Source organism: Microtus pennsylvanicus, chromosome 13, assembly GCF_037038515.1.
Source record: "Microtus pennsylvanicus isolate mMicPen1 chromosome 13, mMicPen1.hap1, whole genome shotgun sequence".
Lineage (NCBI taxonomy): Eukaryota > Metazoa > Chordata > Mammalia > Rodentia > Cricetidae > Microtus > Microtus pennsylvanicus.
Window position 1 is genome coordinate 52899103 of NC_134591.1, and position 14289 is coordinate 52913391.

General features: G+C 42.8%; 1 protein-coding gene across 1 annotated transcript in view; it reads left to right on the forward strand.

Moving 5' to 3' along the window:
- Nucleotides 1-14289, forward strand: part of Zmynd12 (zinc finger MYND-type containing 12) — a 34862-nt gene that overhangs the window by 4551 nt on the left and 16022 nt on the right. Inside the window, exons 2-3 of the mRNA XM_075945590.1 lie at nucleotides 9045-9186; nucleotides 12583-12754. Coding sequence (XP_075801705.1) covers nucleotides 9045-9186; nucleotides 12583-12754 — 314 coding nt within the window. The remainder of the gene's footprint in view (nucleotides 1-9044; nucleotides 9187-12582; nucleotides 12755-14289) is intronic.

The window sequence follows — 14289 nt, forward strand, 5'->3', positions numbered from 1 at the left end:
ACATTACATTTTAAATGAACTACACAATCACAATACCTAATCAAGAACAGAAATATACATATAACAAGATTGACCTTAAATCTGTATCAATAAACCAGAATCCATGCCAATGCAAATTATTCATATCTATATCATATCCCCCTTTAAATGCAAATGAACAATGATAAACAATATTTGGGAATATGGGCATAGTTCTGTCCATACTGCTTCCTACTGTTTGGGGGTGCTGTTAATCAGGTCTTTCATGGTGTATCCTGTGTGCTAGGTTCATCTCAGTCAGCAGTTGGGTGAAGTGATTTTTTTGAGGGTATTCATGGTGATCTTTCAGGGGGTCTTGTTACATCCAACCATGCCAGTTTGGAAGCAATCCACAGGTTCTCATCCTCTGTAGAAACAAGAGAAGAACCCTTTTTCCAAAGCAACATATCCTTAGACCCAAATTTGGAAGTCATGATACCTTTATAATATACATGCTGGTTTATCTTAGTAGCCCATACAATGAAATGTCTCTCTGTACTTAGCTCATTTACAGTCAAAAAATTTAAAGATAACACAATAATATACATAACCCAGACTCTGCTAATCTTCCATTTTTACGTGGCTTGTTTTTCTTTACCCCTTTTAATACTCTGTCTCTTTAAAGACTTTACCCTTTTTTTTAAAAGCATTAACTTTATTTTATGACTCTCTATACTCTTTTTCTTCTCTATTCCAAGCCTACATACATATATCTAACACTGTGACTCATCTGGACTTGTCTTTATTGTATAATTGTAATTCTTTACTGTCCGGGAGCACTTTTTAAAATGCTAAGCACTTCTTAAAACTTAAGCTGTGCCATTGCTATGGTTTATACGGTACTTTCTGCTTGCCATGCCCATTTCAGCATGGCAAAGCTGCTTGTGCCTCTGAGCTGTGTGCACCGCCCCATTCTCAGGCACACAGCTGGTCCATGTCTCCATTAAGCAAGCTGCAGCAGTCTGCTCACAAACCCCACTCAAATGCTCTGTATCTGGACCTCCCGATTGAAAGAGTCAGAGTTTGCGCTGGCAGCACCACCCAGAAAGCCAGCATTTCAAAACCGCCACTTTCCCCCTGCTACTGCTGAATCAGGAAAGCCTCTCTTAAAGGAGCTGTGGCACGCTGCCAGCAAACAGCAAGAAGCTGTGTTAAACTCTGTATTTTTGTGTCTAGAATTAAGCTCTCTCAGGTTTTTAAGTAGATTTTAGTTTGCCATGTTGGCACCAATCTGTTGGGGGAGGCTGCTTGTTGGTTTTCTGGCCAACCAGACTCCCGAAATAATCACCCCAGAAACTGTATTAATTAAATCACTGTTTGGCCCATTATCTCTAGCTTCTTATTAGCTAACTCTTACATATTAATTCAACCCATTTCTATTAATCTGTGTATTGCCACTTGGCTGTGGTTTACCAGCTAAAGTTCTCAGCATTTATCTCCAGTGGCTCCATGGCATCTCCCCGACTCCACCTTCCTCCTCCCATGCTATAGGCCAAGCCAGTTCTTTATTCATTAACCAATAAAAGCAACACATAGACCGAAGGGCCTCCCACAGACAGATCAAAGGAGGAGACAATTCAGAAACCACAGATTGAGGGGAGAGAGACAATTTAGAAACTGTAGTAGACAGACCAAAGGGAGAGAAACACAATTCAGAAACCGCAGTAGACAGACCTAAGGGAGAGAGACACAATTCAAAAACCATAGTAGACAGATCAAAGGGAGAGAGACAATTCAGAGACTGCAGTAGACAGATGGAAAGAAGAGAGACAATTCAGGAACCATAGTAGACAGACCGGAGGGAGAGACACAATTCAGAAACTGCAGTCTGAAGCTTTACTATCCCACTTTCCATAGTGAACAAGCCAACTAGACAGAAGATCGTTGAGGGAAGGTAAGACTCGAGCAACACTAGACCCAGCCCACACCTGTAGACAACCCTAATAACAGAATATGCATCCTCTCCAGTGCATAAAAAGGTTCTTGAGGGTAGATCATACATTAGGTCATAAACCAAGTCTCAGTAAATGTGGAAGGAATAAAATCATGGAAGGTAGGTTCAGTTATGGTGCAATGAAATTAATGACCAGCGACAAAAAGGAATTTGGTAAGTTTACAATCAGGTTGAAAATAACACACTCTTTAAAATCCAGTGGGTCAAAGGGATCATCAAGGAGACTGAAAAACACTTCAAGGTAAATGAAAACAAGCATAACATACTCAAAATTATGGGATACAGACAAAATCATGTATATAAGGAATGAATGAATTAGTTACTGGTCCCTGTGATTTACAGTTGTTGATGTACATGTAACTTAATATTCTATCTCCCCATCTTAACCTATGAAGAACAAGCAAAAAGTATATTCATCAACTTGTTCCTGCACAGCTCTGTGTTAGGAGAAGGGGATACTATTAAAGATTAGAGCAGAGGTGAGTGAAATTGAGAATAGGGAGAACTATAGAAAGCATAAATAAACCTCACACAAAGGTGACAAATCTTTAGCTAGAATGGTCAGGAAAAAAAGAATTGAATTACTAAAATCATGATACCATTATTGCCAACCTTGGAAATAAAGGGAATTCTAAGAGAACACTCTGAACATCTAAATGTCAGGAAGTTAGGTAACCTGGATGAAACAGACACATTCCAAAAAGAACCCACACTGATGTAAGAAGCATGTCTGACTAACTCTAGAACAAGTGATGAAAAGCCCAAACCAGATGACCCCAGACTGGTGTATTCTTTCAAACATTTCAAGGAAAATGAACACAGATTCTTTATTTTTACAAAAGAGGAATAAATAATTCCTAACTCATTCTATAAGATCAATATTGTCCTGGTAATTAAACCAAATAAAAGTATCACAAGAAAATTACAGATCAATATCCCTAATGAATATAGAGGTAAAAGTTCTCAACAAAACTTCAGCAGACCAAACCCAGCAGCAAACGTGGGGGATTAACATCATGGGCAATTGATATTTATTCTAGGAATTCAGGATTGGTTGAATGCTCAAATATCAGTCAATATAAAACACTATTCTAGCAGATGAAACACACAGATGATGTCTCTGTAGATGCAGATAAAACATTGGGCAAAATCCAATATCATGATAAACACACTTAAACTTGGAAAAAAAAGAGAAAATTCTGTTACTTGCTAAAATGAAATAATAAAAGAAAATCCAGAGCAAAACAGAACACCATACTTAATTGCTGAACACTGAGAACTTCCCCATGATAGCACAAATGAGACATTCTATGTCGACTTAGATTTCTGTCCTGCCGAGTCCTGCAGTCATTCAGTCCCAAAGAAACACACAGAGGTCTACATTAATTATAAACTGGTTGGCCTATTAGCTCAGGCTTCTTATTAGTTCTTACATCTTACATTAACCCATAATTCTTGTCTGTGTTAGCCATGTGGCTTGGTACCTTTTATCAGCAAGGCATTCTCATCTTGTTTCCTCTGCATCTGGGTGGCAACTGCAAACTGAGCCTTTCCTCTTCCCAGAATCCTCCTGTTCTGGTCGTCCTGCCTATAATTCCTGCCTGGCTACTGGCCAATCAGTGTTTTATTAAAACACAAGTAACAAATCTTTATAGGGTACAAGATCATTGTCCCACAGCAACTCTATTCAGTGTTGTACGAGGGGCTCTAGTCAGAACTCAATTAGGCAAGACAATGAAGTAAAAGCCAGTAAAAGGCATCCAAGCTTGGACCAAGCAAAAAAAAAAAACTGATTTACAGATGGCATGACCTTGTTGCGATGGCTAATTTTATATGTCAGTCTGACTGCAGTAAAGGATGTCAAATGGTTGGTAACATCTTGCTTCTGGGTGTTTGTGTGAGAGAGTGTGTTTGGCCTGGTATACTGAGTCAAGATCACCCTCACCAAGGTGAGTGGGTACCGTCCATTCCACTGATGGCCTGGACCTAGCAGCATGGCACAGTGGTAATTCGCTTGAGTTTGCTGGGCTTCCCATCTTCTTCCCTTGGCTATAGTGTCGCTGGTCCTGAGGCCTTTGGGCCCTGGACTGGCACCAAACAGACCCTCTTCTTCCCCCCTGACCCAGCTTTTAGATTCAGTTGAATTACAGCCGACTTTTCTGGTTCTCCAACTTAGATAATATTATGAGACTTAAAAAAAAATTTCTTTGTGTGTGTGTGTGCGTGTGTGTATGTGTGTGTGTAAAGCTATGTGCACGTGAGTGTAGGTGTCCACAGAGAGAGAGGAGTAAGATTCCTAAGCAGCTGTAGTTAACAGGGGTTGTGAGACACCCGATGTGGGTGCTGGGACTCAAACTCATGTCCCCTGAGAGAGCAGTAAGTGTTATCAACTGCTGAGCCATCTGCCTAGCATCCATCTAGTGACTCTGCTCAGTATCACATGAACAATTCCTATAGGAAGTATTGGTTTGTCCTGGAGTATCCAGACAGGCTTATAATATAGAAACCATAAAGAATTTACAAAATTGCATTAAAACTAAGCAAAATTTATATTCTATTAAATATATTAGAACTAAAACTTGTTGAACACAGCAAGATTATAAGATATGCAAACTTAGTTACATTCTTACACTAACAATGGATGATCTGAAAGTGAAATTAAGACTGTTACTTTATTCACAACAGCATAAACTATTAGAAAAAAACAGTTAAAGAAGTACATGACTTATATGCTGAAATATCATAAAAGATGATGAAACAGTGGCCAGTCCCAAAAGAAAAGCTGATGTAACTCCCTTTAATAAGGCTTATTATAATGTAAGGGCCCTGGGGTAAAAGGGAAAACATTAGACAGAAATAACATGATATATGGAAATCTAAATATGATGGGGCCTTAAAACAGCCTTCATCATTGGGACAGTCTTGAATAATCTTCTCGGGGTGTCTTCAACCAATAACCCAGATAAAAGAAAGATGTGACTTTATATAACCTTTTAGGGGATGGGAAGTTCACAGCCATCATGTGATTTGGCTTACTATGATGTATTTGACAAGGAACACTAAGGAGCGCAGTTTAACTTCAACCCTGAGAGAGCTTCAGGTAGGTGTGGCCTGATTCAGGGTACAGGATCTATGTTCTAACAAAACTTTGTTGAAAGAAATTGAAACACTTATTAAGATAGCCACATTCCCCAAATTATTCTACTGATTAAATGCTATTCATGTGAAATTCCAATTTAGACATGCTGACCCTAATATTCACATGGAAATACAACATTTTCAATTTCAAAACTTACCGCAACACTACAATATTAAAAATAATACAGCCGGGCGATGGTGGCGCACGCCTTTAATCCCAGCACTCGGGAGGCAGAGGCAGGTGGATCTCTGTGAGTTCGAGGCCAGCCTGGTCTACAAGAGCTAGTTCCAGGACAGGAACCAAAAAAGCTACGGAGAAACCCTATCTCGAAAATCAAAAAAAAAAAAAAAAAGATGTGCACCACCACACCCAACAACACTTTAGAAAGCTGTGCTTCACTTCTGTAAAGCAAAGGACACTGTAGCTAAGACACAAAGGCAACCCACTAACTGGGAGAAGATCTTCACCAACCCCTCAACTGACAAAAGTCTGATCTCCAAAATATATAAAGAAATCAAGAAACTAGACCGTAAAAGGCTAATCAACCCAATTATAAAATGGGGCACTGAGCTGAACAGAGAATTCTCAACAGAAGAAGTTCAAATGGCCAAAAGACACTTAAGGTCATGCTCAACTTCCTTAGCGATCAGGGAAATGCAAATCAAGACAACTTTAAGATACCATCTTACACCTGTCAGAATGGCTAAAATGAAAAACACCAATGATAGCCTTTGCTGGAGAGGTTGTGGAGAAAGGGGTACACTCACCCATTGCTGGTGGGAATGCAAACTTGTGCAACCACTCTGGAAAGAAGTGTTTCGGTTTCTCAGGAAATTTGGGATCAACCTACCCCTGGATCCAGCAATACCACTCTTGGGAATATACCCAAGAGAGGCCCTATCATACAACAAAAGTATATGCTCAACTATGTTCATAGCAGCATTGTGTGTAATAGCCAGAACCTGGAAACAACCTAGATGCCCTTCAACGGAAGAATGGATGAAGAAAGTATGGAATATATACATATTAGAGTATTACTCAGCAGTAAAAAACAAGGACTTCTTGAATTTTGCATACAAATGGATGGAAATAGAAAACACTATCCTGAGTGAGGTAAGCCAGACCCAAAAAGAGGAACATGGGATGTACTCACTCATATTTGGTTTCTAGCCATAAATCAAGGACATTGAGCTTATAATTCATGTTCCTAGAGAAGCTAAATAAGAAGGTGAATCCAAAGACAAACACATAGGCATCCTCCTGAATATTAACCTTCATCAGGCGATGAAAGGAGACAGAGACAGAGACACACATTTGAGCAACGGACAGAAATCTCAAGGTCCAAATCAGGAGCAGAAGGAGACGAAGCACGAGCAAGGAACTCAGGACCGCGAGGGGTGCACCCACACATTGAGACAATGGGGATGTTCTATCGGGAACTCACCAAGGCCAGCTGGCCTGGGTCTGAAAAAGCATGGGATAAATTCGGACTAGCTGAACATAGCGGACAATGAGGAAGAATGGGAACTCAAGAACAATCGCAGTGGGTTTTTGATCCTACTGCACGTACTGGCTTTGGGGGAGCCTAGGCAGTTTGGATGCTCACCTTATGAGACCTGGATAGAGGTGGGCAGTCCTTGGGCTTCCCAAAGGTCAGGGAACCCTGATTGCTCTTTGAGCAGATGAGGGAGGGTGACTTGATCGGGGGAGGGGGAGGGAAATGGGAGGCGGTGGCGGGGAGGAGGCAGAAATCCTTAATAAATAAATAAATTAAAAAAGAAAAAAAAAGAAAGCTGTGCTTCAGAGAACACTGTCAAGGGGGAAGGTGACTAAGCCTGGCTCGTGAGTGCAGCGCTGAGAGCTGTCTGGTGGCCTCCAGGCTGACCCAGGTGAGATGGAGTCACTGAGGTCCTGCATTCAGGGTTCCTCTAGTTGGTACAATCATCTCAAACCTGTGGCCAAGCTCACCTAGGAGGAGCAATACATCATGGCGCTGAAATGCTGTTCCAGCCACGAAAACAAGCCAAGTGTTTGGAAAGCCAGTCAGTCACCAGGAGACTCCACATGATAGAGAATGGAAGAGGCAATGCACTAGCCACACTGCCGTGGCCCACATCTGAAAGCTGCGGAAAGGAAGCGGTTTGAGGAGCACCACACTGCTTCTGTAGAAGAAGCCGCTGTCAGACACAACCACTACTCCACTTTCCACCAGTTTTTGGTGAAAACTGACCCCGTGATTGGGCTGGTACTCATGTTCAAGACTGGCCATTCTCCCCAGGTCACTGTGTCCCTCACTGATGGAGGTTACTTCTTTCTGACCATGAAGTGCATGATCCTTGAGAGATTAAACACCAGTAGATACTGGTGCCGGAGAAGCTGTCCCATGAGCTGGGAGCTTTTCAATAGCAAAGACCTAGTGAACAAGAGAAAGCACAACACACACACACACACACGGTTCTTTTCACATTGCCCATTGCCCTCTTCTATCCTCCTTTCCTTCCTACTAGTCTCTTCCCTACCCCAAATAGTTCCTTCTGCTTCATGATATATAAAGTTTCATCACTGTTCTGTCCTCGCTGTAGACATCTTCCTCCTCTTTCATACTTCCTGTTCCACTTTGATGTCTCTCTCTCTGTGTGTGTGTGTGTGAATTTAAATCTCCATTACATGTATGAGAAAACATGCAATATTTGTCTTCCTGGATCTGGCTTTTTTCACTTATAATGGTCTCCAGTTCTACCCAGTTTCCTTAGAATGTCAGATTTTCATCTTTCTTTACAGCTAAATAAAATTCTACAATGCAGACGTACTACATTTTCTTTATTCATTTGTCTGTTGATAAAGCCTGTTCCATTTCCTGGCGGTGTGGAAGATGCAGCAGTAAACATGGATGTACGAGAATCTCTCTGGGGAAGGGCTTATAGCCCTGCAGGTGTACATCAGGAGTGGTATAGCTTGGCCATGTGGTAGTACTATTTTTAGATTAAACTTTTTTAGATTTATTAATTCATTTTATGTGTAAGAATGTTTTGTCTGCATGTATGTCTGTGTGCCTAGTGCCCTTAGAGGTCAAGAGAAGGGGTTGGATCACTTGGAACTCTACTTAGGAATTGCTGTGAATCACCATGTCGGTACAGGGAATCAAACCCAGGTCCCCTGCAAGAACAAGTGCTCTTGAACATCGAGCCCTCATCTCTCCAGTCTCTTATTTTCACTTTTGGAGAAACCTCCATGCTGGCTGCACTATGCATTCCCACCAGCAGACTTTCCCAGCCGGTTCGTCTTTCCCTGCCTACTTCCAGCATTTCTTGTTTTTTGATTTTTTGGTCTCTCTCTCTCTCTCTCTCTCTCTCTCTCTCTCTCTCTCTCTCTCTCTCTCTCTCTCTCTCATTTTGTTTTGTCTTGTTTTGTTTTTCAAGACAGGGTCTCTCTGAGTAACAGTCCTCGCTGTCCTGAAACTCACTTTGCAGACCAGGCTGGCCTTGAACTCACAGAGATCCATCTGCCTCTGCCTCCTGAGTGCTGGGATTAAAGGTGTGTGCCACCACATCCAGCTTCCTTGTTTTAAAGATAGGATCTCACTGTGTAGCAATGGTTGGCCTGAAACTCTATGTAGATCATGCTGACCTCAGACTCACAGAGATCTTCCTGCTTCTGTGTCCTGAATGCTGGGGTTAAAAGAGTGTGCCACACCCAGATTTCTTTTCTTGATAACCATTTTGACTGGAATCTCAAGGTTGTTTTAGTCTGCATTTTTCTGGTGGCCATGGATCCCAATGTAATTTTTATATAAATAAAGACATGAGAGAAGACAGACTTCCATTTCAGAAAGCATATCATGTTCTTGCCAGCTTTGGTTGAACATTTTTGGAATTTAGAGCTAGGCTGGGAAGAGACAAAGGTCAAGATAACGCAATACATTTTTGTTGTCAGTGGGCCTGTGCATCAGAAGGCTGATTGGGCCAGCATCCATGAGAAGATATGCCAGCTGCTAATTCCTCTGCGCACCACGATGCCCTTCTACAACTCAGAGGAAGAAAGGCAACATGGCCTGCAGCAGCTGCAGAAGCGACAGGCAAGTCCTGCAGGTGGTAATAGTGAGGGTGGAGCCCTGGTATCTATGTTCTCAGTCCAGTCCCATTCCCTGCGTCATCGCCCCCGTTTTCACTGAGTACCCACTGTTCTGGTTTGCTCGGGTGGCCCTAACAAGATGCCACAGATAGGGTGGGACAAGCTACAGGCATTCATTTTCTCAACACTGCTGGAGGTGGAAAGTCCAAGTCAAGGTTTGTGGACCTTTGTGCCTTCACCCGTCCCCTCCATTCCCACCCTTTCCTTCCCCCTACCATCCTCCCTTGTCCTCCCCCAACCCCCTCAGTCTTCTCCCCCTCCCTGTGTATCTTTAGGTGCACATGTGTTTGAGTTGCATGTGGATGCCACAGGATAACCTTAGGTGTCCTTCTATAGAAGCTGTTTACCTTGGTTTTTGATTTTGGTCTTTTGAGACAGGGTCTCCCACTGGGCTGGGTCTCACCAAGTAGGTTAGCCTAGCTGTCTAGTAAGCCCCAGGGCTCCACCTATGGCTGTCTCCATAGTGCTGGGAGTACAAGTATACACACCATGCCTAGCTTTTTTTTTACCTGGTTTCTCTGGGCATTGAACTCAGGTCCTCATGCTTATGAGCCATCTCCTGAACCCCAGATTTGGTGTCTCCTAAGATCTCTCTTCTTGCTGAGTCTTCATCTGGTCTTTTGTTTGCGCACATATCTAATGTCTCTTTGCTTGTCGAATTTTTCTTTTTTTTTTTTTAAGAGCGAATTTTTCTTATTAAGACACTAGTCAGGGTTGGTAAGATGGCTCTGTAGGAAAGGGCACTGGCCACTGATGCTGACAATCTAAGTTTGATCCCTGGAATCCACAAGGTCAAAGGAGAGAACCGACTCCCAGAAGTTGTCCTCTGACCTCTACACACGCATCGTGGTGTACATGGGTACACACGCACACATCCACAGATGTAATTAAGATGCCCAACAGGTTAAATTAGAGTCTGCAAGAGTGGATCTATTTTAACTTAACCACCTCTTTGGATGCCATTTTACCCAAATCCATTATATCCTGAGGGACTACGATTTAGAGCTTTACCACGTGACTTTTGAGGGGGGCATGGTTCAGTCCAGAGACTCCATGTGCCAAGTTCTGTGATAAGAGCTTCTGTGCATAACACATTGTTTCTCAACCTGTGGGCCGCAACCTTTTGACAAAATTATTTACATTATGATTTATAACAGTAGCAAAATTACAGCTCTGAAGTAGCAATGAAAATAATTTTATGGCTGGAGAGATGGCTCAGTGGTTAAGAGCATTGGCTGCTCTTCCAGAGGACCTGAGTTCACTTCCCAGCACCCACTGGGAATTGATTGGCTCACAACTGTCTGTAACTCCAGTTCCAAAGGATCAGACATCCCCATAATAATGTATATAAAATAAAATTAAATAAAATTTAAAAAAAGAAAAGAATTTTATGGTTAGGGGTCACCACAACCTGAGGAACAGTATTAAACGTCACAGCATTAAGGAAGGTTGAGAACCACCGGTATAATAGGAAATAAAAATGATATTAAAAATATATCAGGGTATAAAGGAGATTATAAAAACTAATTTACAGGCTGGAGAGATTGCTCAGGGGTTAAGAGCCCTGTCTACTCTTTCAGAGGTCCTGAGTTCAATTCCCAGTAACCACATAGTGGCTCACAGCCATCTGTAATGAGATTTGGTGCTGTCTTCTGGTCTGCAGGCAAACATGCAGACAGAACACTGTGTACGTAATAAATAAATAAATCTTTTTAAAAACTAATGTACTTTATGGCATTAAAGGAATATAAATTATTATCATTATTATTTTAACTTTTTGGTTTTTTTTTTTTAGACAGGTTTTCTCTGTGTAGCCCTGGCTGTCCTGGAACTCACTCTGTAGACCAGGCTGGCCTCAGACTCACAGAGATACACCTGCCTCTGCCTCCCAAGTGCTGGGATTAAAGGCATGTGGCGCTACCACCCAACTAAGAATATCAATTATTATTTTGAAAGTTAATCTCCTTTGTATGCACGTGCACACATGTAGGTATGCTTGCATGTGTGCAGGCCAGAGGCTGACTTGGGATGTCTTTCTCTACTGCTCTCTGCCTTGTTTTCTCAGACAGGGTCTCCTCCTGAGCCTGGAGTTCACCCTTTGGCCAGGCTGGCTAGTGAGAGCCTGAGAGCCCTCTGCAGTCTCTCGTGATGGGTGAATACTGCCATGTTTTTATGTACGTGCTGGGGATCTGAACGGAGGCCTTCATTTTGCACAACAAGCATTTTACCCACAGAGCCATCTCCCAAGCCCTCCAAAATTAGCCCTCTGAAAGCCACAAATCTATAAACTCAGACTCATCAATTTTAATGTTATAAAACTATGATCATCTGAGAACAAGGAAGACTTAAAAGTTGTTTTGTATTAGCTAGGCAGATAATTCCAGAAGAAAATAAGAGATGTTTTCTTGAAATTAACTCAGATATAAAGACAGAAAGTTTTATTTTTTGAATTTAAATTTTAATTTCTTCAGAATTTCATACATGGGTGTACACTTTACATAGTTTCTACCCTTCCCTGTTCCTGTTGTGTGTGTGTAACCTACAGTGCTGCCTGTATGTATATGTGTTTAAGGCTGACCCCTTACGACCGGGAAGCCTTCAGATGGCTCATCCCAGAAGAGAACGGAGTCTCCCTCAGCAGCCACTGACTCCCTGCAGCTCTTGTTAAATGTCCCCAACCACAGCTGGCCTGGTTCTGTGTAAACAGTCACTGTTGAGAGTTCATGGGTGCAGTGTCCCTGTCATGTCTAGAAGACACTACTTTGGAGCAGTGGTCCCAGTCCTCCCGTACTTACAGTATTCTGTAGACAGAACGTTTTAGATTGTCCTGTGTCATCTGGAGCTTTGCTGAATTAAAGTCTTATTAGAACTCAAAGAATAAGACAGGTGATGTACATCAGCTGGTAGGGGCCAGGCTAGCAGGCACCAAGCTTTGGTATGACATGAACTGGATAGTGGCTCATATTCATCCACGTAGTGAGTTTGAGGCTGTCCTGGACTACATAAGACTCTGTCTTTTAAAACAATAAATGAAAAGCAATAGCAGAAAAAGATGCTAGGAACAAGAACTACAGGGATGCTGTATAGGGTTCATGTAGAGCCCACATCCAGCCACCTGTCTGCCAAGTTCTAAACTGAACTGAAAGACATCTGTTTCTGGACCTTGGACTTATGGCCCAGGTTTGCATTTTTATCCACCCCAGCCCAGAGTCTCATGTCCACCTAGTACAGGCAGACTCACCAAGTGCTCTCAGCAGAGTGTTGGCTTTACCTGTGGGTATGTCCACCTGCGCCTTTCCCACCCAGGCTGTCTCTCAGTGTCTGTTCCCGCCTCCCACAGAAGCACTTGATTGAATTCTGCTACACTGTCGCCCAGAAGTATCTTTTTGAAGGAAGACATGAAGACGCTGTTCCTGCGGCTCTGCACTCCCTTCGATTCCGCATGAATATGCACGGCCTCAACTCAGTAGAGCTTGTGCCTGCTTACCTGCTCCTGGCCGAGGCCAGCCTTGGTGAGTGGAGCTTGTGTAGACTCTTGGAGCCCTCTGAAGTGCTGTATTGATTCTCTATAGGGGCAAGACACCCCTTGTGGAAGACTCTGATTTCAGACACCCTTTTTGGTATGAAGTCTGGCATAAGGAGGGAGAAGGCAATGGCTACAGTTGACAATAATCCACTCAAGATGAGCCTGGTGGCATTCACCTTTAATCCCAGTCCTAGGGAGGCAGAGGCAGGAGGCCACCCTGACCTACATACATAGCAAGTTTCAGGACAGCTAGGACTACATAGAGAGACTCTGGAAAAAACAAAACAAAACAAAAACCAAAAACTGGGCAGTGGTGGCACACACCGTTAATTCTAGCACTCAGGAGACAGAGGTAAGTGATGGATCGATCTCTTTGAGTCTGAGGCCAGCCTGGTCTACAGGGGCAGTTCCAGGACAGCCAGGGCTACACAAAGAAATACTGTATTGGAAGAAATCAATGAGACTGTTGGAGTGATCTAAGGGTTAAAGGGTTGACTGCTATAGGAGAGTGCTGGGAGCTCAGTCTTTCTCCTGGGCCTCTTTTCTTTCCTCTCCTCTTCTCTTTCCTCTATGTTTTTAAGGGCTCTTTATAAAACCCAGGCTTGCCTCAAACTCACTAGGTTGCTTAAGGAGTGACTTTGAACTTCTGATCCTCCTGCCTCCACTATTCTTCCAGTGCTGAATTTCGGGTCAATACTACATTTCCATGTGTTGTGGGGGACTGAACCCAGAGCTTCGTTCAAGCTAGGCCCGTTCTCTATCCACTCAGCTACCCCCAGTCTTCTTTCTCGTCTCTGCTCTTCTGTAGGTATCTGCTTCAGTTTGCCTACCCGCAGACTAAATTTTAACATCTGCTGGCTGCAGGAGACAGTTACCCTCAGATATCCTATCTAGTTAAATCTGCACATACTCTAGATTCAAGCTGAGAAGCAGAAGTGGATTAGCATCTGATTTCCATTACAAATTCCTAGAAGAAAGAATTTTGTTAACCCAGCTGGGATGTAGACTTTACCCTTGTTCCCTGGGGTGAAAGTCATAGTTCAGAAGCAGAAGAACCCACCACCCTAAGAGTGAGATCACTTGCTTGGCAGACACCTGCCTGTGGGCTGCTATAGAGATCAGCATCTGAGAGGAATTTACATTCTTGAGCATCTACAGTGTTTTAGGCATCATATACACCTTAATAGTCATCATTTTGAATAACGTTTTTCAGTATAGTACTATAGCTCAGCTATAAAGCACATACCTAGCTTACATTGCACTTACTGTGTGATGTGAGAGCCCACCCAGGCCATCTGATCACGCTACTTACTGTAGTGCATAAGGTCCCTGTGGCCAGAGCACTCTAGTGTGCATTTCCCAAAAAGCACCTCTTCACAAGCACAGTGCAACCTGATCTGCTAAGAAGATCCGTTCAGGCTTCTCTCCCACAACATGTTTACAGCCCCGGAGTCTTACTCTCTCATTGAACCACCTGCCCACAAATAACGACATAGAGACTTATTATTAATTATGAAAGCT